This window comes from Ursus arctos, unplaced genomic scaffold, assembly GCF_023065955.2.
Source record: "Ursus arctos isolate Adak ecotype North America unplaced genomic scaffold, UrsArc2.0 scaffold_22, whole genome shotgun sequence".
NCBI classification, from domain to species: Eukaryota; Metazoa; Chordata; class Mammalia; order Carnivora; family Ursidae; genus Ursus; species Ursus arctos.
This window is the reverse complement of record NW_026622897.1, coordinates 20,250,185-20,273,375: the sequence shown is the minus strand read 5'-3', so window position 1 is coordinate 20,273,375 and position 23,191 is coordinate 20,250,185. Positions and strand designations below refer to the sequence as shown.

General features: G+C 39.1%; 1 protein-coding gene across 5 annotated transcripts in view; it reads right to left on the bottom strand.

The window, feature by feature from the left end:
• Positions 1 to 20,101, bottom strand: part of CHEK1 (checkpoint kinase 1) — a 30,053-nt gene extending 9,952 nt beyond the window's left edge. The window contains exons 1-8 of one of the 5 annotated variants that reach the window (XM_057316671.1): positions 18,612 to 20,101; positions 17,807 to 17,881; positions 16,538 to 16,761; positions 15,195 to 15,259; positions 15,031 to 15,100; positions 4,751 to 4,939; positions 3,790 to 3,894; positions 1,723 to 1,818 (exon numbers count right to left, since the gene is read on the bottom strand). In XM_057316671.1, the coding sequence (XP_057172654.1) occupies positions 1,723 to 1,818; positions 3,790 to 3,894; positions 4,751 to 4,939; positions 15,031 to 15,100; positions 15,195 to 15,259; positions 16,538 to 16,761; positions 17,807 to 17,871 (814 nt within the window). In that variant the 5' untranslated portion in view covers positions 17,872 to 17,881; positions 18,612 to 20,101. Of the gene's footprint in view, positions 1 to 1,722; positions 1,819 to 3,789; positions 3,895 to 4,750; positions 4,940 to 15,030; positions 15,101 to 15,194; positions 15,260 to 16,537; positions 16,762 to 17,806; positions 17,882 to 17,986; positions 18,265 to 18,611 lie in introns of those variants that run through there. The other 4 variants (XM_026505471.4, XM_057316669.1, XM_057316672.1 and 1 more) reach the window with 4 other exon arrangements.
• Positions 20,102 to 23,191: the final 3,090 nt, after the last annotated feature.

Below are 23,191 nucleotides of genomic sequence, written 5' to 3'. Positions count from 1 at the left end.
GGGTTCAGAAGCTGACTGTAACAAGGATGGAACTGTGGGTGGTAATCTGATAATAATGAAATTTAAAATGCAGCGGGAGAGAAATGTGGGAAAAAGGGAGAAAGTGGCAATGAAAGACAAAAAGGATGTTTGCCCCACCCCATGTTTCAAGGGTAGGAGCATGTGGGAAAGAAAACGTCTACCACTGGAGAGGAAGCCTGTGTTCTCAGGGGACAGTTGGATTCCTATTAGAACAGAGTGAAAGGTAAAAGACACATTCAAGAAGAGTTAAAAACTCCTCATCCATCTCCAGCCATTGTCCTCTCTCCTCCCAATCACAGTCAGACTGCTTGAATGAGCTGTCTACTGTACTTGACAATTACTCCCAGGTCTCCACCAAACCTGTTCCTGCCACAATCATGAATAACTACTGGGTAAACTTTTAGGCTTCATGTTATTAATTCACTTAACAGTATTTGCTACTATCATGCATTTTCTTCTCTTAGCGTCAATTTCTTCATATGCTCCTGATGTTCCTCCCATCTCTTTGGCTATTTTTCTGTTTCCCTGGCCTATACCTACCACTTACTGTTGGCATTCCTTAAAGTTTCATATACTCAATTTCATCTACCAGTTTAAATTACCATCTATTTGCAGAAAACACCTGAAGATCAACATCTCAAGCCTGGTCCTATTTCCTGAGTTACACAATATACACACATATCCCCTTATTAGACAATTTTACTTCTCAAATTCAATATGTCCAAAATCAAATAAAATTTTCCCCCAATTATGTTTTTCCTGAGTTATATCCCAATAAATGGCACCACTGTTTTCTGAGTTGGTCAACCCAGAAAGGAGTCATCCTGGATTCCTCATCCTTTTTCATTTTCTATATATAAACAATCACCAGTCCTATCAATTCTAATTGGTAAATTTCTTTGGAATCTACTTCTTTTTCCAATCCCATTGCCACTAACCTCATCGAGGTACCATCTTCTCACATCTAGGACCAAAAATGTCAAAAACAATGAAAAAAAAAATTAACCAGAAAGATCTTTTAAAACCACATATATGATCATGTATTTCCTGGCTTACAATCTCTCAAAAGCTTCCTCAACGGCCTTAAGTTAAAGTCCAAAATCCTTAAAATGGTTTACAAGGCCCCCCTCCACAATTTGGTCACTATCTACCTTTCCACCTTCATCTCAAACTTCTCTCCCTCTCCCCCTTCTTTATTCATTCATTTACTCAATAAACATTTACTAAGAGCCTACAATGTACAACATACGGTGCTAACCACTGGTGACACCATGATAAGCAAGCCAGACATGGTCCCTGCCATAATGGCCTTCTTTCAAGTTCCTCAAATGTACCACCTTCCAAATTCTAAGACTCTCCAGATGCGGCTTTCTCTGTTCAGAATCTGCCACTGATCTTGCTAGTACTCATCTGACTAGCTCCCCTTTAATCTTCAGACCTTAGATTTAATGTGATTTCCTCAGGAAGACAAATTTTCTCTGTCACTTAAGACTTGGTCAAATACTTAGCTATAGTACTCTGACTTTCCACTTTATTAATAAACTTCAAAATTATTTTTTGTATTTGTTTTCCTTACTAGACATTATAACCAACGTACATGAGGTCAGAGACCACAGGTATCTTGTGTTACTAATTCGTAATACTAACTGCAAGTGTCTTTTCTTGCACAGAAAAAAATATTTGTATTTTTCAGGATATTACCTTTCTTGAGTGGTTTGTTGTACCATCTATCTTTTTTGATGTCTGGGATGGTAATCCTTACTGATGGATTCTCAACTAAGATTTTATGGAGCAAAGCTGAAAATAAAATATTAATACAACATTTACAAAAGAGTCATAAAGATTAGAAACTTGTGCTGTGGAACATAATCTCTATTAGTCTCCTTATATCCAAATATTTCTGGGCCAGAGAAAGAATAAAGCTACTACATTATTGCTTTAATTTCATGTAGTTGCTCTTTGCTACATTCTCAGATCTGATTCTCAGCTGTCTGCAAATAAGGAGAACAAGAGCCAGGTGGAAATGTTTCTCCCCATGTGACAACATAAGAAACAGATACAAAAGCCCTCATCCATCTTCAATACCAAACTTCACTGTTCCAATACGTCATGTTACATCCTCATTCTCACAGTTTTATAAGGAAAATTTACTTTCCAGTAACTTTTTAAGAGACAATAATGTAAGCAACTATCATCCTAAAGTATCTTAATTATCTTAATAAAAAATTCATGCATCTCCGAAAGCCAAAATTATTTTCTAATGGATCAAAGATTTAAATGAAAAACTGAAACTATAAAAACACAAAAACACAGGGATTATTTTTCTAAAGTTAGGGGTAGGGAAGACCTTTCCAAACATAACAATATAGTCCGAAAACTGCAAAGAACAAAATAATAGATTTGAATAAAAATATAAAACTTCTGCATGTGAAAATAGCATAAATGAAATAAAAATGCATGGCAAATTGTGAAAAATATTTGTAACAAATGCAAAGACCAAATGACATTAACGTTTAAAAAAAAAACTCATACGAAGTAATAAGAAAATCTCCCTGCCACAAGTGAGTAAAACGGATCATCCACAAAAATGGACAATAAGCTAGCATGGATGTACAACCTCACTGGTATTAAATTTAAAATAAAAATAAGAAACAGTGAGTATAGGGGTGCCTGGGTGGCTCAGTCAGTTAAGCAACCAACTCTTAGTTTCCTCTAAGGTCGTGATCTCAGTGTTCTGAGATCAAGACCCACATTGGGTTCCATGCTCAGTGCGGAGTCTGGAAGATACTCTCTATCCCTCCTCACTGCACACGTGCACTATGTGTGCTCTCTCTATATATATAATAAATAAATCTTTGGGGTGCCTGGGTGGCTCAGTCAGTTAAGCGTCTGCCTTTGGCTCAGGTCATGATCCCAGGGTCCTGGGATTGAGCCCTGCATCAGGCTCCCTACTCAGTGGGGAGCCTGCTTCTCCCTCTACTGGCTGCTCTCCCAGCTGTGCGTGCGTGCTCTGTCAAATAAATAAAATCTTTAAAAATAAATAAATAAATAAAATAAATCTTTTAAAACATTTTAAAATATTAACTATTGAGATTGTGATGAAATGGTACGAACTTTCTAAAAAGCAATTTGGCCAAGCAAACCATAATAATTAAAAACTGCATACCTCCCTGACACTTCTGGATTTGTTTTTTAATTAAATGATTTAAAGTTATGTGCCTTATGTGGATGATCACCGTATCTCTTTCATTAAGTGAAAAATTTTAAAAATATATAAATCTCTAAAAAAAAGTGAATTGGATGAATATAGTAAAACATACCCACATAGCAGAATTCCATCACAACCTTTAAAAACAATGATGTAGACCTACAATTATAGTCATGGAAAAATGTCCATGACTACAGCATTAAGACAAAAAAGCAGGTTATAAATAGCATAGTGCAGTGTGATCTCATTTTCTGTAAAAACACACATACTTGTAAATAATATACATATATAACAAACGTATATATTTGTTATACATCTTTACAACAAAGTATAGAACTGCATATCAAAATATTAAAAGAAGCTATTTCTGAGTGCTGGGATTATATGGTTGTTTTTTTTTTTAATTAATATTTCTAATCTACCTGCAAGGATCACAGATTAGTTATGTGATTTTTTAAAAGTTAAAAAGAAAAAAAAATATATATATAAGAAAAAATTCAAATATCACTAGGCTTCATAATCTAAGAAATCAGTACTTTCAATCAACATAACCTAGTTACCTAGAGGAGCTGAATCAATTTTTTTCCAAGGGTTGAGGTATGTTTTTTTCTCTTTCCAATCAGAATATTCCTGACAACTGTCACTGGGCTGGTCCCATGGCAATTCTAAAAAAGAAACAAGTCCCGGTTTTCCGAGTATTCACATTATTATATAGTAAACATTTTAAAGGAAAATAGTCAATGATACAAATACATTAAAAGTTTTCTCCAAATTAATTCAGTATGGTTTTCAAACTAAGAATGCCAACTCACAGAAATTTTAGAGCACTTCAAAGATAAACCACTTCTGCTCTACTATTTCCAAAATTATTCACATGAATCTTAAGAGATTGCTATCGTGATATTTCATTTAATAGCTATACATACCTCATTTTTAAAAAGCTTTGGGATTCAAAGTTCCAACTTAGTTATAAATAAGTTCACTATTAAAATACTATCATATAGGGGCGCCTGGGTGGCACAGCAGTTAAGCGTCTGCCTTCGGCTCAGGGCGTGATCCCGGCGTTATGGGATCGAGCCCCACATCGGGCTCCTCTGCTATGAGCCTGCTTCTTCCTCTCCCACTTCCCCTGCTTGTGTTCCCTCTCTCACTGGCTGTCTCTATCTCTGTCAAATAAATAAATAAAATCTTTAAAAAAAAAAAAATACTATCATATAGGGGACGCCTGGGTGGCTCACTCCGTTAAGCATCTGCCTTCAGCTTGGGTCATGATCCCAGAGTTCCGGGATCAAGTCCCGCATCGGGCTCCTTGCTCGGCAGGGAATCTGCTTCTCCCTCTCCCATTCCCCTGCTTGTGCTCTCTCTGACAAATAAATAAATAAAATCTTAAAAAAAATAAAATAAATAAAATAAAATATTATCATATAAATATGGATTCCCTTGGTTTGTTTCATTTATTTTGGTATAACAAATCTGGCTTTCCATAGGACGCAAGTTTCATCATGATTAAATAGTTCTTACCTCCAGCCAACATTGCCGTAAGTACTATTCCACAGGACCAAACATCAACTGGTTCTGCATGAAATTCTTTTCTCTTTAGAAGTTCTGGAGCAACATAAGGTAAAGTACCACACATCTTGTTCAATAAACGTTCACGATTATTATGCCGAAACACTGTTGCCAAGCCAAAGTCAGAGATTTTGAGGTTATCTAAACCAAAAGAAAAATGAATGGCACTGGATAAAAATGTTTTATAAATAGATATACTTAAACGAATTAAGTTTTATTGGAAAATCAATGGTGTTTCTTAAAGTGCATAGCACATTTCTACCTTAAAATGACGAAAAAAGAAAAATTTTTTAAAGATTTTATTTATTTGATAGAGCACAAGTGAGAGAGCACAAGCAGTAGGGAGGGGCAGAGGGAGAGGAAGAAGCACACTCCCTGCTGAGCAGGGAGCCAGACTCTGGGCTCTATCCCAGGGCCTTGGGATCATGACCTGACCGAAGGCAGACGCTTAACTGACTGAGCCACTCAGGCACCCCAAAAAATAAATTTTAAAAAAGAAGAAATAAAAGATATCATCACATAACTAAAACTAGAAAAAGGCCTCAACGCTTCTATTAACTTAAATACACAAAACAGTTTGGATCAGGTTAAAGAAAGACATTGGAGTCAAAAGGGGTTGCCCTTCTGGAAAAACGACACTCTAGTCCTAGCTTGAAAGCAGAGCCAAGACCTTCATCACCTTGTACAGAGGGCAGGAAGGAGACACCAATAACATGACAGGCACAATTTTCTCGGCAGCAAACAAACCGAGTTGGCAGGAAGAAAATATGTAAAGATGTACCAAAGCTAAAGATCCACAAACCTCTAGAATGTCTTGTCAAAATGGCTAAGTTTAGAAAAGGAGGAACTGTGTACAAAAAAATAAACCAGAAGAGCAAATTTCCTCTAACTTCCCACCTTTAACACACGCAAACTGAAGGCAGAACTTTCAACTTATCCTGCCCTTAGTGAGTATCCACCATAACTGAGTGACACTGTGCTAGCCAATGCAGGTAAATAAATTACTGAAGATTAAAAATAGACAACTGTTGTGGAAGTTATAAAAATATAAAGCATTACAAGATCTTATAGCAAGGGAATCTAATCTAATCTTAGGAGGAAGAGAACTCCCCCTACTACCAAAGTGTCAAATGGTATAACCTTTTTAGAGGGCAATCTGGAAATTTGAAATATTCACTCTTTGAACTAGCAATTCCCATTTCCAGGACCACAAACACAGAAACACTTCCTAAAATTCACAAACATAAGGATATTCCTAGCAATATTACCTGTAAATAGCTTAAATATCCATCAATGAAGAAATGATAAAATCTTACTGCACATTTATACAATGAAAACTATGTTGATAAATTGCTTTAAAAAAAAGGGGGGGGGTGCCTGGGTGGCTCAGTCAGTTGAGTGTCCAACTCTTGGTTGTGTCTCAGGTCACGATCTTGAGGTCCTGGGATCAAGCCTCGTGCGTCTGGCTCCACACTCAGTGCAGAATCTGCTTGTCCCTCTCCCTCTGCTCCTCCCCCTGCTTTCTCAGGAATAAATAAAATCATCAAAGAAAAAAAAATCTATCTATAGTACTGACATGGAATAGGGTATAAGTGAAACAAAAAAAGTGCCATAGCAAATATCCATTACAACATGACCCAATTTTTATATTGGGCCTCTTCACGAATTTATAGAACAGACTTTGCTGTTCTTTCTTTTTAAATCTAGAAACAACTTTAATGTCCTAAAATTGGGGTTTGATTCTTTGAAAATCAAGTATATCCACACAATATAATATGTAAGGCATTGATGATATTTACCTGCATTTGAATTGGGAGGTAGCTACTGTAATTATCCTTTTAATACCTATACATGACACAATCTTGACAAACAACTGAGATTATGAGTGACAAGTTACCAGTGAAAATGCTAATGGATAACTGTAACATTCCTTGAATTTTGTTGTTTCCTTATGTCTCCAACATAAAACTCAGGTTAAAGAATTCTACATAATAAATTCTAAATTGAGGAATGTGGTTATCTCTGAGAAAAAGGGAATACATTTGTGAAGGAATACACAGGACTTAGGCTATATTCATAATGCTTTCTTTTTAAAAAACACTATTGTTAAATATTGAATAGGAACAAAAGAATATTTATATAATATGCAGGATATAAGGAATATAATGAACATCCATTTATCCAATACTCAATTTAAGAACATTCTATTTCCTTTGAAATCCCCTATAATTACTTCCCTCAATATATTCCCTTCCCTGCCTTCTCAGAAGTGACCACCATTTTGATTTGTGTTTTAATATGCTCTTTTTTCCTTTGTGATTTTCCTATTTGTATCTCTAAACTATATATAGATTTTACATATTTTTGAACTTCATGTATATAGAATCATACATTTATGAATACTTCTATGAAACATATCCCTGTCATTACTTGTACCTATAAATCATCCATTTCATAATTTATCTATTCTATTGCTGATAGACATTTAGGTTGTTTCCAATTTTTTGCTATTATAAACACCACTGCTTTGAGCAATGTACATACGTATAATGTTTTATTCTTTTTAAGATTTTATTTATGGGGCGCCTGGGTGGCACAGCGGTTAAGCGTCTGCCTTCGGCTCAGGGCGTGATCCCGGCGTTCTGGGATCGAGCCCCACATCAGGCTCCGCTATGAGCCTGCTTCTTCCTCTCCCACTCCCCCTGCTTGTGTTCCCTCTCTCGCTGGCTGTCTCCATCTCTGTCAAATAAATAAACAAAATCTTTAAAAAAAAAAAAAGATTTTATTTATTTATTTATTTTTGCGAGAGCAAGAGTGAGAGCGAGAGAGCAAGCATGAGCAGGGGCAGGGGGCGGAGAGAGAGGGGCAGAGGGAGAAGCAGACTCCCCATGGAGCAGGGAGCCCGATGCTGGGCTTGATCCCAGGACTCTGGGATCATGACCTGAGTCAAAGGTAAAAGCGTAACCAATTGAGCCACCCAGGCACCCTAATGTTTTACTTTTTAAGCCAGGTTAGTACACAGGTAGTTACCGTATTTTTACTTTATTATATTATATATGTTTTAAATAAATTTTTATGTGCCTGAACTTTTTTAAGTAAGCTCTACATCCTGGGCGCCTGGGTGGCTCGGTTAAGCATCTACTTTCAGCTCAGGTAATGATCTCAGAGTCCTGGAATAGAGCCTCACATCGGGCTCCCTGCCCAGCAGAGAGTCCGCCTCTCCCCTCTCCCTCTGCCCCTCTGCCTGCTTATGTGCTCACTCTCTCTCTCTCAAATAAATAAAATCTTTAAAAAAAAAAAAAAGTACACTACACCCAACATGGGGCTCAAACTCACAACCCCAAGATCAAGAGTAGCAGGTTCTACCAACTAAGCCAGCCACGTGCCCCATGCCTAAATTTTTTTTTAAGTTTTTTTTTGTTTGTTTTTTGTTTTTTTTTTTTTTAAGATTTTATCTATTTGACAGAGAGAGAAACAGCGAGAAAGGGAACACAAGCAGGGGGAGTGGGAGAGGGAGAAGCAGGCTTCCCGTTGAGCAGGGAGCCCAACAAGGGGCTCGATCCCAGGACCCCGGGATCATGACCTGAGCCGAAGGCAGACACTTAACAACTGAGCCACCCAGGCGCCCCTAAATTTTTTTTAAGTTTTAAGTAACTATAAAGGTTTTTATATGATATAAATACAATATAAAGTTCTGAAAAATAAAGTCTACATGCACATTAAAAAAGGATATATCCTATGATCTAACTTATGTTTATACATATGTGGGTAAAGATATGTATGTCTCCTTTATCCTAACAACCCAAATAGATTCTCTTACTATCACCAGTTATAAAGAAGGACAGTAAGGCAGAGAGAAGGTAAGTAATGGCCAACTTACCCAAGGCCATACACCTACTATGAGGTTGCCTAGATTAACCCTAGGTTCAAATGACTCTAAATCCCACGCTCTTAACACTATGCTGTACTGCCTGTCATAGTTAGAGACAAGCAATTCTTTTTTCCCAGAGGGCTTTATGCAGCTTGAAACCTACATTTACTCAAAAAAAGACTTAATTTGTAGATGAGGAAGGGGATGAACTGACTGTACTATAAGCATTCAAGGCTATAAGCATTCAGGGGCGCCTGGGTGGCTCAGTCGGTTAAGCATCTGCCTTCAGCTCAGGTCATGATCTCAGGGTCCTTGGATGGAGCCCCATGCGGGGCTCCCTGCTCAGTGGGGAGCCTGCTTCTCCCTGTCCTTCTGCCTGCTGCTCCCCCTGCTAGTGCTACTTCTTTCTCTCTCTGTCTCTGTCAAATAAATAAAATCTTAAAAAAAAAAAAAATAACACATAGAAACAATCCAGGGAACAGAAAAATTGATTAATTGTAAATAATGCAGAGGAGGAAAAAAAAATTTTTTTAAAGGGTGTTAGTATTCAAAAAGTAATAGAAATAGAATGAAAAATGGAAGCTAAAGGAATTCTCCAGCTGTGCTCTCATTTCCTGGGACTCATCAATCAACTATTCAGTTGCTTTTCCCCATACACCAAATTTTCTGAATATCTAAAATTTTGTTATGTGCCTTATAAAGCAACTTGCAAGAAGCCTAAATAACCAAAGGAGGATCTTAGGTAGCTAGGTAGATGGCTTAATAAATGTTTATCTAAAAGATATTCACTAAAAATTAACAGTAGTTATAACTCATTAGTGGGTTTCTGGTGATTTTTTTACTTTCTTCTTGATACTTTTCATCTTACTTCATGATTAACTTTTATCTTTATAAATTTAAAAAAACCAATATTTTTACTTTGGAAACAAAGGTTTCATATTCCAAATATTATTACATATTCACATCTCCATTACTTATTAAATAAACTGGCTTTCCTTAACTCATCTCCTTGTATGAAGGTCAATTACAGAGTTCAGGAAAAGGCTGGGAGGCTAATAAGAAAGTGCAGTGACTTGCTGTGGTGAACAATACTGTCAGAAACACTAAACCTCAGGGTTGGACAAGCTCTTAAAAATACTTTAGTCCAACTAGCCAAGCAATGTTTAAGTTCCCTTTACAATATCTCTGATAATTAATAATCCAGTGTTTGATTCTCATGTTATAAACTTTCTACATTCCAAAGCAACCTATTCAATTTTTGGATAGATCCAACAACGTGGTCCACGCTTGCACTAATCCAATGCTTCCATGAGGTTTTCACTCACAAGGTCTAAAGAACTGCACTTAAGCACTATCAAGTTTCCCCTGGGCTCCTTCAGTTATTCCTTATTTCACGGTTTGTGGCCCTTCCACCAGTCTGGTCACTCTCAAAAGCACTTCACAGGTCTACATGACTTTTGTGGTAGTGTGCCAGGGCACCCATTATTTCCAGTATGGCCTCACCAAAGCAGTGCTGGACTGCTATCTTCCTCGTTCTCAACAATATCACCTTAGTTTTCTCAAGACTACATGACACAGGTGATCAATACGAAGTCTGCTGTCTAGTAAAAGTCTTTTTTAACCTGTTTTGCTGCCAAAGATAATACCATTCAAATGTACTTATCCTGGACTTCAGATTTTTCTGTCTTGGAAAACAACTTGTTAAAACTTGACTCATCTCTCTGGCCTGCTGTATTCATTCATTCAATAAATATTTTTGAAAGCCTACTATTTGCGAGTCACTATTCTAATGCCTTAAATGGGCATTAAAAAGAAAAGACAAAAATCACTGCCTCATGCTGCTGACATTTGTCATCTTTTTTTTTCTTTTTTTAGAATTTATGTATTTATTTTAAAGAAAGTGAGCTAGAGCACAAGCAGGGGAGGGGGAGAGGGAGGGAGAGAATCTCAAGCAGACTCTCTGCTGATCACAGAACCCTGTGTGGGGCTCGATCCCACCACCCTGACATCATGACCTGAGCTGAAACCAAGAGTGGGGTGCTCAACCAAATGAGCCACACAAGCGCCCCTCTGTCTTCTTTTTTGATCCTTACTCAATAAGCTAATAGTTTCACTATCCATCCCTCTCAGTTTTTATGACGTCCATGAAATGTAACTAAACTCTTTTCCATCTCCATCCCAGTCACAGATTAAAAAGACTAACAGGGTGGAGCTAAGTGGCAGAGTAGGAGGACGCTAGGCTTGCTTCATCCCTCGAACACAGCTAGGTAAATATCAAATCATTCTGAATATCCAGAAATCGATCTGAGGGCTGACAGAACAAACCGCACAATTAGGAGAGATGAGGCTAAACTATGGAAGGTAGGAGGTGTGGAGATGTGATTTGGGGGAGAAGAGGATCATGGGTGCTGCAGAGGGGAGGAAGCCCTGGTCAAAGAGAGAAGCAAGAGAGAAAGAGAAGAGCACATGGGAGATTGCACAAGGAAAACACTTCCCCAAAGCCACTGACTGGGAAAAAATGAGAAGGGCTGATTTTGTGAGTTTTTATGACTAGTGAGACTGAAAGACTATAGAGTTTTAGAGGTCTGCAGCATGGCTGGTGTGGAGCCCTGAGGGTGCTGCAGTGCTCCTTGGGAGGAGGGCAGATAGCCTGGGAGAAGATGGTGCGATCTGGGACACAATGGGAGAGACAGTATTCCCTTCTTGGCACACATCTGGCAGAGGGGGCATTGCCTCTCCAGGAATAAAAGAGCCAGAGGGCACCATTTTCCTCCTCTGCCCCTCAGCATAGGTGCTGAGACACCTGCTGAGGGCAGTTAACCTGGACACTGGCTCTTTGCTGTGCTTTATCCCTGGGTTGCAAGGGTGGTTCAGTATTCACAGATCAATCAAGATGATATATCACACTAATAAAAGAAAGGATAAGAACCATATGCTCCTCTCAATAGATGCAAAAAAAGCATTTGACAAAATTTAGCATCCACTCTTGATAAAAATCTTCAACAAAGTAGGGATAGAGGGAATACGCCACAACATCATAAAAGCCATATTCAAAAGACCTACAGCTAATATTATCCTCAGTGGGGAAAAACTGAGAGCTTTTCCTCTACAGTCAGGAATAAGACAGGGATGGCCACTCTCACTGTTATTTAACATAGTACTGGAAATCCTAGCCTCAGCAATCAGACCACAAAAAAAAAAAAAAAAGGCATCCAAATTAGCAAGGAAGAAGTCAAACACTCACTATTTGCACATGACATGATACTCTATGTAGAAAACCCAAAAGACTCCACCAAAAAATTGCTGGAACTGATACACAAATTCGCTAAAGCTGCAGGACACAAAATCAATGTACAGAAATCAGTTAGATTTCTATACACCAATAAAGCAGCAGCAGAAAATCAAGGAATCAACTGTACCCAAAACCATAAGATACCTAGGAATAAAACTAACCAGAGGTAAAAGATCTGTACTCTAAAACTATAGAATACTTATGAAAGAAATTGAAGAGGACATGAAGAAGTGGAAAAACATTCCATGCTCACGGACTGGAAGAACAAATATTGTTAAAATGTCTATACCATCCAAAGCAATCTACACATTTAATGCAATCCCTATCAAAATACCACCAGCATTTTTCACACAGCTAGAATAAACAATCCTAAAATTTGTACAGAACCAAAAAAGACCCCGAATAGCCAAAGCAATCTTGAAAAAGAAAAGCAAAGCTGGAGGCATCCCAATTCTGGACTTTAAGCTGTATTACAAAGCTGTAATCATTAACAGTATGGTACGGGCATAAAAACAGATACAGAAATCAATGGAACAGAATAGAAAATTTAAAAATGGACCCACAACTATCTGGTCAACTAATTTTCAACAAGCAGGAAAGAATATCCAATGGAAAAAAGACAGTCTCTTCAACAAATGGTGTTGGGAAAACTGGACAGCAACATGCAAAAGAATAAAATTAGGGGTGCCTGGGTGGCATACTCCGTTGAACATCCAACTCTTGGTTTCAGCTCAAGTCGTGAGATCTCCGCACTCAGTGTGAAGCCTGAGTATCTCTCTCCCTCTCCATTACACTCTCTCCCTCTCTCCAAAAAAAAAAAAAGAATGAAAATGGACTACTTTCTTACACTATACACAAAAATAAATTCAAAATAGATGAAAGACCAGGGGCGCCTGGGTGGCTCAGTCAGTTAAGCATCCACCTTCGGCTCAGGTCATGATCCCAGAGTCCTGGGATTGAGCCCCATGTCGGGCTCTCTGCTCAATGGGGAGCCTGCCTCTCCCTCTCCCTCTGCCTGCTTCTCCCCTTGCTTGTGCTCACTCATGCTCTCTGTCAAATAAATAAATAAAATCTAAAAAAAAAAAAAAAAAAAAAAATAGGTGAAAGACCTAAACATGAGACAGGAAACCATCGTCCTAGAGAGGAACACAGGCAGCAACCTCTTTGACATCAGCAGTAGCAACTTCTTACTACACACGTCTCTGGAGGCAAAGGGAAAGCAAAACTGAACTATTGGGATTTCATCAAGATAAAAAGCTTCTTCACAGCAAAGGAAACAATCAACAAAACTAAATAGCAATCTTTGGAATGGGAGAAGATATTTGCAAGTGACATATCTGATAAAGGGTTATTATCCAAGATCTATAAAGAATTTATCAAACTCATCACCCAATAAACAAATAATCCAATTAAGAAATGGGCAGAAGATATAAATAGACATTTTTCCAAAGACATACAGATGGCCAACAGACACACAAAAACAGGCTCAATATCAGTCATCATCAGGGAAATGCAAATCAAAACTACAATGAGATATCACCTCACACCTGTCAACAACACAGGAAACAACAGATGCTGGTGAGGATGCATAGAAAGGGGAACCTCCCTGCACTGTTGGTAGGAATGCAAACTGGTTGCAGCCACTCTGGAAAACAATATGAAGGTTCCTCAAAAAGTTAAAAATAGAACTGCCCTAAGGTGCCTGGGTGGTGCAGTTGGTTAAGCCTCCCACTCTTGATTTCCACTCAGGTCACAATCTCAGGGTCCTTAGATCAAGCCCCAAGTCGGACTCTGCACTCAGTGTGGAGTTGGCTTGCCCCTCTTCCACCCCACATGCACACACTCTCTCTTGCTTTCTCTCAAATAAATACACAAATAAATAAAATCTTTAAAAAAAAAAACCAAAAAACAGAACTACCCTACAACCCAGCAACTGCACTACTAGGTATTTACCCAAAGGATACAAAAATATCGATTTGAAAGGACACATGCACCATGATGTTGATAGCAGCAATATCAACAATAACCAAATTATGGAAAAAGCCCAAGTGTCCACCGACTGCTGAATGGATAAAGAAGTTGTGTGTGTGTGTGTGTGTGTGTGTGTGTGTGTGTGTGTGTGTAAAATGGGATATTACTCAGCCATAAAAAAGAATGAACTCTTGCCATTTGCAATGACATGGATAGAACTAGAAAGTATTATGCTAAGCAAAATAAGTCCATCAGAGACAAATACCATATGATTTCACTCATATGTGGAATTTAAGAAACGAAACAGATGAACATGGGGGCAGGGAGAGAGACAAACCATAAAAAGGACTCTTAACTATAGAGAACAAACTGAGGGTTGCTGGAGGGGAGGTGGGTGGGGGGATGGGTTAAATGTATGATGGGTATTAAGGAGGGCACTTTTGATGAGCACTGGGTGTCATATGTTAAGTGATGAATCACTAAATTCTACTCCTGAAACTAATATTACACTATATGTTAACTAATTGGAACTTAAATAAAAACGTGAAACAAACAAACTAAATAAATAAATAAAAAGAACAAACAGGATAAGGCTGAAGTCCAGGGTATTTCAATGGAAACTTTCCTTTATTAATTCACTGAAAAGTTGTTTAAGACTATTCGTACAGCTATTCATTTAGTGAGCTACCCTTGCATCTAGGTTAGATTTCTCTATCTCATCCACAACTATATCAGGAAGAACTTGTGAAGTCTAAATATACTGAGTCTCTCAAACTTCCTAGACTTTTCAGATTTTCTGCCCTAAAATTTCAATAACACAAAAGCTTCAAACCTGCCTTGTATGGATTAAAATAATTTAGGTGGGGACGCCTGGGTGGCTCAGTCAGTTAAGCGGCTGCCTTTGGCTCAGGTCATGATCCCAGGGTCCTGGGATTGAGTCCCGCATCAGGCTTCTTGCTCAGCAGGCAGCCTGCTTCTCCCTCTGCCTGCCACTCCCCCTGCTTGTACTCTCTCTAACAAATAAGTAAATAAGATCTTTAAAAAAAATTAAAATAAAATAAAATAATTTAGGCAGCAGTGACAAAAAGCTAAGCTTACCCCTTTCATCCAACAGGAGATTTTCTGGCTTAATATCCCTGTGAGTTATCCCAATACCATGCAGATAAACCTAAAAGAGAAACAGAAGGAAACATACCAAAATTTGGTAACTTACTTCATTCATAATAATTTTAAACAAAAGGAAAAGAGACAACTGTACCTACCACCCCTGCCATGAGTTGATGGAAGAACCTCTGAGCATCTTGTTCAGGCATGCCTATGTCTGGCTCTGTAAGAATTAATTATGAAAGTTAGTCTGCCAGGTAAACATAATCAGGAATCAACCACACAGTCTCCTAACTCTAAGGTTAGATTTTTGTGATGGTACTCTGGCAAACAGAATCTTATGATAACAATTAAAAGACTCTGGTGTCCACTAACTCATACAATACTTAATAACTCACATGTCCCCATCTGTTATGTGGCAAAAATAAATTAACATCACAGGGAAGTTATAGAGAGAAACAACAAACTACTATCCAAATCAAGACTGGAAGCCATACCTTGAAAGCCTCTGCTTATCTTACACTAACCATCAGTTATTTGGTATCTTCCAAATTCTCCCCTAATTTTTTCTAAATGCTATGACAATATTTTCCCCACCCCTGAAATGTAATTGTCGAAGTGTAAGCCTGGGCAAATACAAAGTAATTTCACTAAATATTTAACAACAAAATGAAACTTCATACAATCCCTCATACTACAAAGCCATGAATGCCTGCAAAGTCCCTTCAGAAAATACGGTTTTATTAAGAAATGTTCTATTGTCAGTTATCTTTTTATATATTGATCTCCCTCTTTACCTCTTGGTTTCTTTTACACTGAATTCTCTCCCGAGATACATACTGGAGATTCTAATAATCGGCTTTTAAATATGAACACAATAGCTTTAAATAATAAATATAGATCCACATAATATTATTACGTACTTCTTAGTGTTCTGCAATATCAAGCCTTTGAACCTACATAGAACATTGAAGTAGCAAGTATAGAATTTACTAAATATAGGCAAAGCAATTCTGCAAAATTCTCATGTTAATTTCACTTAAAGAAGAAATATAACAACATGCTATTATTGGGGCTCTGTAAATATATGTAATGATTTCATGTAACTGGAATGTCTATAAAGAAAAACCACTGTACAGGTAAATAATACATTGTACTAATAATACTTCGCCATGAGATTAAACTCTACAAAACAGCAATCCTAACCAAAATCACATACACAATTTGGGGAGAAGGTTTTCCTTGATGATTCCATATATGTTTTAATGTGTTAATATAACTTGCAAAAACAAGAAAACTTACTCCAATTTCACTGTTGCATAAGGCAGTTCTGAATGGAAAATGACCAAATAGTAGACGCAAGATTAAAAAACAAATTTAGAAACTTATTTAGTACCGGGGATGTACTGTATGGTGACTAACATAATATAATAAAAAAACATTAAAAAAAAAAAAAGAAACTTATTTAGTAGAATAGTTATCTTAAAGCTTATTTCCATACCAATTCTGTCAAAAAGTTCCCCTCCACTACAGTACTCCAGAAATAGATACTGGATATTGCCTTCTCTCCTGTGACCATAGAATTTCACTACATTCTCATGATTTAACATTTTATTGATACAGATCTCTTTCTTAATATTTTCTGGACAGTCTATGGCACGCTTCATGTCTACAATCTTGACTGCAACTGCTTCTTCAGTTCTTCTATTCACAGCAAGTTGAACCCTAAAAAGGAAAAGGAAGACATCTGAATTCTATTTCATGAAAGCTTCAAAAGATTAAATATGTCTCGATCAACAGTTTTACCTTCATTACTCTCTCTACCCAGTACAAACCAAGGAAATGGTTTCTGCCATGCTCTCAACAGATACTACTCCCTTCTGAAATGCGAAGCACGATGACTAATGCTCTAAAGTCATTATGTTGTACATCCAAAGGTTATTTAATACTTGATAAAATAAACTAAAACGGAGTAACAGTAATTCCATGCCACATCACATATACACATGCTCTATTCATTTAATTTTAATAACACTACCTAAGATTTATTAACCTCATATTATATATGTCTGTGGTAACTGTTCTAAGGGGTAGGTACTATTACTGTCATCTTAGAGCTGAGGAAACAGAGGCGCACATTAAGAAGTTTGCCTAAGGGGCGCCTGGGTGGCACAGTCCTTAAGTGTCTGCCCTCGGCTAAGGGCGTGATCCCGGGGTTCTGGGGCCTTCTGGGGCCGAGCCCCACATCAGGCTTCTCCACATCAGGCTTCTCCGCTAGGAGCCTGTCTCTTCCTCTCCCAGTCCCCCTGCTTGTGTTCCCTCTCTCGCTGGCTGTCTCTGTCAAATAAATAAATAAAATCTTTAAAAAAAAAAAAAAGATGTTTGCCCAAGAACACAAACCAAGGTGTTAGTATGGGATGCGTGAAGATTTGAAACCGGGCAGTCTGACTCCAGAGTCTGTTCATTTGCTCATTTAACCACTATGCTTAAACCCCAGGAAGGAATATGTGGGAGGAGAAACCGACTTCACAAGTCTCTTCCAGCTCTTTACAGGGAAAATGTTTTTAAAAGGGGGAGGCGGGGGGATTAATCCTTACAAAAGATTGTGCGGCTCCAGTTCCCAAAAATCTTAGACTTCAAATGCAAAGATCTGTTCTCTAAGTTGCCACTGTACTAGAATAAACAATTCCAAAACAGCGAATATGTACTCAAGACAACAGACGGAAAGCTAAAGCAGGTGTGAAGGCGGGGTAAACGAACTCGAACTCACTCTCCATAGGCACCTTCTCCCAGGGTTTGCACCAAGTCCCAGTCTTCCACAAAGGGCACTGCCATGACTCCACGGCTGTAAAAGGGAGGAACCCAGAAAAGATGGGGGTGAGAATAAGCTTCAACCCCCTGCCATGATCCCTCAGGATAGCTAAGAGTTCGGTCTCCCCTTACACCTCACCCGTATTTTATCCAAGGCTTTAAACCACAAGCAAGGATTCTAAATTCTGGCATGTTGTGGTGTAAATCACCATCCCCGTGCCCACGCACAACCAAGCAGAGACTGCCTTCCTCAGGCCTCTGAGAAAAAGCAGCGGCTGTGTTGAAGAGCCGGGGGCACCAATGCTTTGAGGGGAATGACTGCGGACGGGCAGGGGGGGAGACGGGTGAGGGGCTGCGAGCCAGTGGAGACGGACAGTTTAACTACGACGCCTGCAGCCCCTCCTCCCCCCCCTTGTTCAGCTCCAACTCCCACCCCCACGCCGTCCCAAAGGCCGGGAGGAGCCTGGGGCGGGGCCAAGCTGCCCCAAGAAGCGGAAGGAAGGGCTGGCAGGCACTCGAGACGGCCGGCGCCCATACCTCTGGGGTCCCCAGCCCGCAGAGGGGTAGGCTCTCCAATCCCCCCACATAGGGGTTCCCCTGGTCCCACACTCCTCCACCCCCCGAAACCGCCCCTCAGCTGGAGTCTCTCCGATCCCCTTCGCTCGTCATCGATAACTTTCTCCCAACACGCCCCTCCCAACTAATGTAGACCCCGAACTCCTTCTACAGGCTCCTTTCACACCCTACCGGCCGCCCCTCCTCACCAGGCCGTCCTTTGCCCGCCACCACAGGAATCCAAATGCAGCGCTTTTCCCGCCAAAACTCTGCCGGCGTCACGCTGTCGCAAACGCGCGCACCCTTGCCGTAAAGCAGGAAAGCGCGCGTCCCTTCGACCCGCTACTTGAAAGGGAGGCCGTAGCGGGCTGCGGGCGCTGAGAGGTTTTCTCGGATGCGTAGGCCGGCCGCGTCCGGGCTTGTTTGGAGTCGAGGGGAGATCCAGGCTGGAGAGGTTTAAGAACTATCGAGCACATCAGCGCGAAGGATCTCTGGGCCCAAACGCTAGCAGGTATCCGGTGCGTGGCCCGCAGCCGGGCCGCGCTCGCGCTTCTGGGCGGAGCCGAAGCCCCCTCGGACGCAGGCACACAGTCTGTTGGCTGCGGGGTCTTCGTGTGCCCTCCCCGCGGTTCTGGACCTGCACACCCCGTTGCACAGCTGCCTGGCAGCAGTGTGCGAATCGCACTCATAAGTATTGCTTCTGAAAAGTTCAAATGCGGTACAGCTCAAAGTGGAGCTGAAAAACTAGGAACAGCTGTTGCGAACCGATCCTGTGAAAAATGAAAGAACTTTGTGGCGGGAGCGAGAAGCACCCAAAAAAGACTGGCAAGACAGGCTGTGCTGCAGTGTGGGTGGAAGGCATCCAGCTGAAGCAAGCTACTTTTTGTAGTGTGAGGGCGTGTCAGGATAACCAGTTTTGCCTTGTCTTGTCTCGAGACTCCAAAACCGTATCTTATCCCAACCTTTTTGAGGAAACAGCATCCCCATAGCCAAGTCCTACCCGCTTTCTCATTCTTGGTGTGTAAGAAACAGACAGGTGGAGGCAAAGGACTATTTCCTCATTTTACGATGCTGATTTTAAACGCAGAGTAACCAGTTTGGGAAAGAAAATTCTGGGGAAAGGTACTTGCTTGAGAACAAAATAATGCGGAAAAACTGTAGGTATATCTCTCCTTGACAATAAACTAGATGCTGGCAAGATTATCTCCATTAAATTCTCCAGTTCTGAAAACTCGTCTGCATACCTTGAGTATAAAGCTCTTGATCGTGATACTATTACTAGAGTAAAATGAGTGTAGATGTTAGCAAAAAGGCACACATTTGTTTTAAAGCAAAGTCAGGGACAAAACAAGGCCAGAGCACTTCAGAGTGCTTACTGGAGAAGTTTTTAACTGTGATGTCAACAGTAGGCTTCATGTAATAAAGTTTTCCAGGTCATTTACTCCGTTTTCTCTCATTTTCACACTGTGCTGCCAAAGAATATGAAGAAAGGAAGAGGAGGGCCTGCACAGTTCCTGTGTCTGAGTTTCGGAATTAAGGTATCTTAGCCTGAAAAAAGAATAAGGTATACAGATTTCAGGCAGAACACCAGTTAAAGATAGCATGTGAGAGAATCAGTGCACACAATGGCCCTTCATGCCTTCTCAAATCTTACTAGAATAGTAAATATTAAAATAACGATTTAATAATAAAAATACTAAATTTGTAAAAGGCAATAACCCACAAGAATGGAGTATGAAAAACAAAATTTTGGAAATTGAGAAGTTTCAGATGAATGATAACTTAAAAGCCGAATCTTAAAAGCCAGCAATAGGAAAGGAAAGCAAATTGATTCACATCACAGAACTCCCAAAAGGCTCAAGTTGGATTAGTGACTCCAGGTAACTGAAGGTGAAGGTGAAGGTGGGGCTCAAAAGAGGATAGGTTGAAAGACTATGTAAGAAGCCTAAAGAACCTCTCCCTCCTTTGTGTACCCAAAGAACTGCTCCTCCCCAAAGTTGGTACAAGAATTGAGAGGGTAAACCCTGTCCTAACTGGGGAGCATCAGGCACAGTTAAAGGCCTGATTACCTTACTGAAAACAAAGGTATTAAGTTTATGTACTGAAGGCTGAACCCCAAAGCCTTCTTGCTCCACCTTACTCCCAGAAATCTGCCAGCTGGGCTTGTATCCCTAAGAGGATATACAAGCCTTCTTGCAGGAATCTTACCTATATAAAAGATCTAAAAATACCAATATCAGGGATTTCCTATGTAAACAATTACATAACAACAGAAATATGTTCCTATGTAACAAAATGATAACTCAGCCAGATCACAAGAGAAAGGCCCACGTTTAGTGAGCCCAACCCCAAACAGACCTTCCAATCCACTTTTTAGGCCCCACTAAGAAGAGCAGACAACTAAGAATTTGAAAAGGTCTTTAGTATGAAAGATATTAAAACAAAGGAGTATTAAAAAAAAAAGCTTTTGGACATTAAAAAAAATGACAGCAGAAAAAAAGGAAACTAAATAGGTTAGAAAAAAAAGTTTAGGAAATATCCCAGAAGGAAAAATAAAGGTAGAAAACAGAAGAGTAAAATAGACTATCAGGAGACTAACCCAGTTAAGTCCAACATCCAAGTAATGTAATTTTCAGAAAGAGAAGTTGTGGGAATACCTAATTAAGAAAAAGAAAATTTCCCAGAACTGAGGAACTTGATTTTCCATACCTAAAAGTTTAAAAAACCTAGCACAATGGATGACCCATCCCCAAGTGCATCATTGGTAAAATTTCAAAACATTACATACAGAGAGAGGATCTTAATAGGTCTGGGGTGGGAGTTAGAGGAATGGACACATACAAAAAAATTTAAGAATCAGAATAGCACTGCAGGGGCGCCTGGGTGGCTCAGTCAGTTAAGAGTCTGCCTTCAGCTCAGGTCATGTGATCCCAGGCTCCTGGGATCAAGCCCTGCGTCGGGCTCCCTGGCTCAGTAGGGAGCCTGCTTCTCCTTCTCCACTGTCCCCTGGCTTATGCTCTATCTCAAATAAATAAATATAATTTTTTAAAAAAGAAAAGAATAGCACTGTGCTCCTCAACAACATTTAGAAGACAGAAAACAATGGGCCAATACCTTCAAAATAATTCGAAGTTAAAGTTATCCCCAACCTGGAACTCTGTACGTAGCTAACCTATCCCCTGAGTGTGACAAGATCTCAAGAAATTTATCTCCCACACATTTTTTCTCAGGAAGGTAGGTAGAGGTGATAAGGAAGTTAGGAGATTAACACAATTTGATAGTGAAAGGATACCAACAGGTTGGGTAGCAAATCTGGAATGTAAACCAGTCCAAACTGGAACATACCAAAATAGAAGACCTCTCTAAGAATGAATACCTAACAAGTCTGAACATATTGAAAGGATGCTGTTACAAACCAAAGACAGTTTGGGGGGAAATGAGCATCAAGTATAAAATACAAATTAAAAAAAAAAAAAAAGTTAGGCCGGAAAAAAAAAAAAAAGAGTAACCACATGACCTAGTTGTGGAAAACCATAAGATAAGAAATATTGATCTCATCTAAGTTGTAACTATGACAGAACCATAAAATGGTAAGAATATGTGTGTCATGGGAATCACAGACTGGTGAAAGAGCTATACCCTCAATTTCCACACCACCAAGTCACCAGATGATACCTAAAATTGAAAAATCAACACACAGCAAAATAAAACAAGTTATTTAATGATATGGAGGTAAGTAATACGAGAATCAGCAGAGTTGAAAGTAGTTGTCTCTGGGGGGTGGAAAGGTGGTGTTGCTTTTTTAGAACTATGTGATTTTTCTTACACTAAGTGCACTAGAACAATGGAAGTGAAAAGTAAATTTTTTAAAAAGATAGCTTCATGTAGCCTAGAAGGTAACAAAATTGAGATCATAAGACTAAAAACTATAGTGATTATCCCTTATATGCTTCTGAAGAAGATCACTAATGATCTGTACCTGGTATTGCTCATATTGGTTTAAAAAAACAAGCTCAGAATAACCTCTTCCACTAGGGAGAAATTCTATATATAAATCAAGTAATATATTTACATATAGTAAATTAAATCTTACACCAATCTAAATCTCACCCACAGGTCAAGCACTTAGTATATAAATTGGTATGGAAGGCTAAGTTTCCTGGGTATACAAGAATACCTGAGCATACCCTTTAGGGGCACCATTAGGACTTATCTAAAATTCATGTAATTGCTCCTATTTCTTAAACAGGTAACACTAAACAGTTACCTTATGTTTTTAATGACTTAGGATTTATAGACATCACTGATAATATGTCTTATGTTGTAAAATACATACAGTTGTCCTGCTATACTGAATCTAAGGCTATTTGTCCTGACATTGAATATTGATGGAACTATTGTGCTTTGAGTTAAAATTTTTTCAAGTTTCTCTTCTTTACTGCAGTTGGGCTAGCACTGTCTCCAGGTACTTGCTAATAGTAATTCCTCCCCCTTCTAATTTATAGCTTATTTGGCAAGGGCTTCAAACCAGATCATGGGCCACATATTTAGCTGAGACTAAGAAGCTCACCCTTAAATATATCACAAGAGTTTTAGTATATAAGCTAAAGGAAATGAGCAAAGAGATGTTTACTATATCATGGATAAGTGAGTACTGAAAAGATGGACTTTAAGTAGAAATGTACAATTATATTTCAGCTGATTCAAAAACACCTGACCATCAAATTCTATACATAATATTGGAGGAGTTTCATCTTCTCCATAGAGAACAATTTCACTGTCTGCCTTG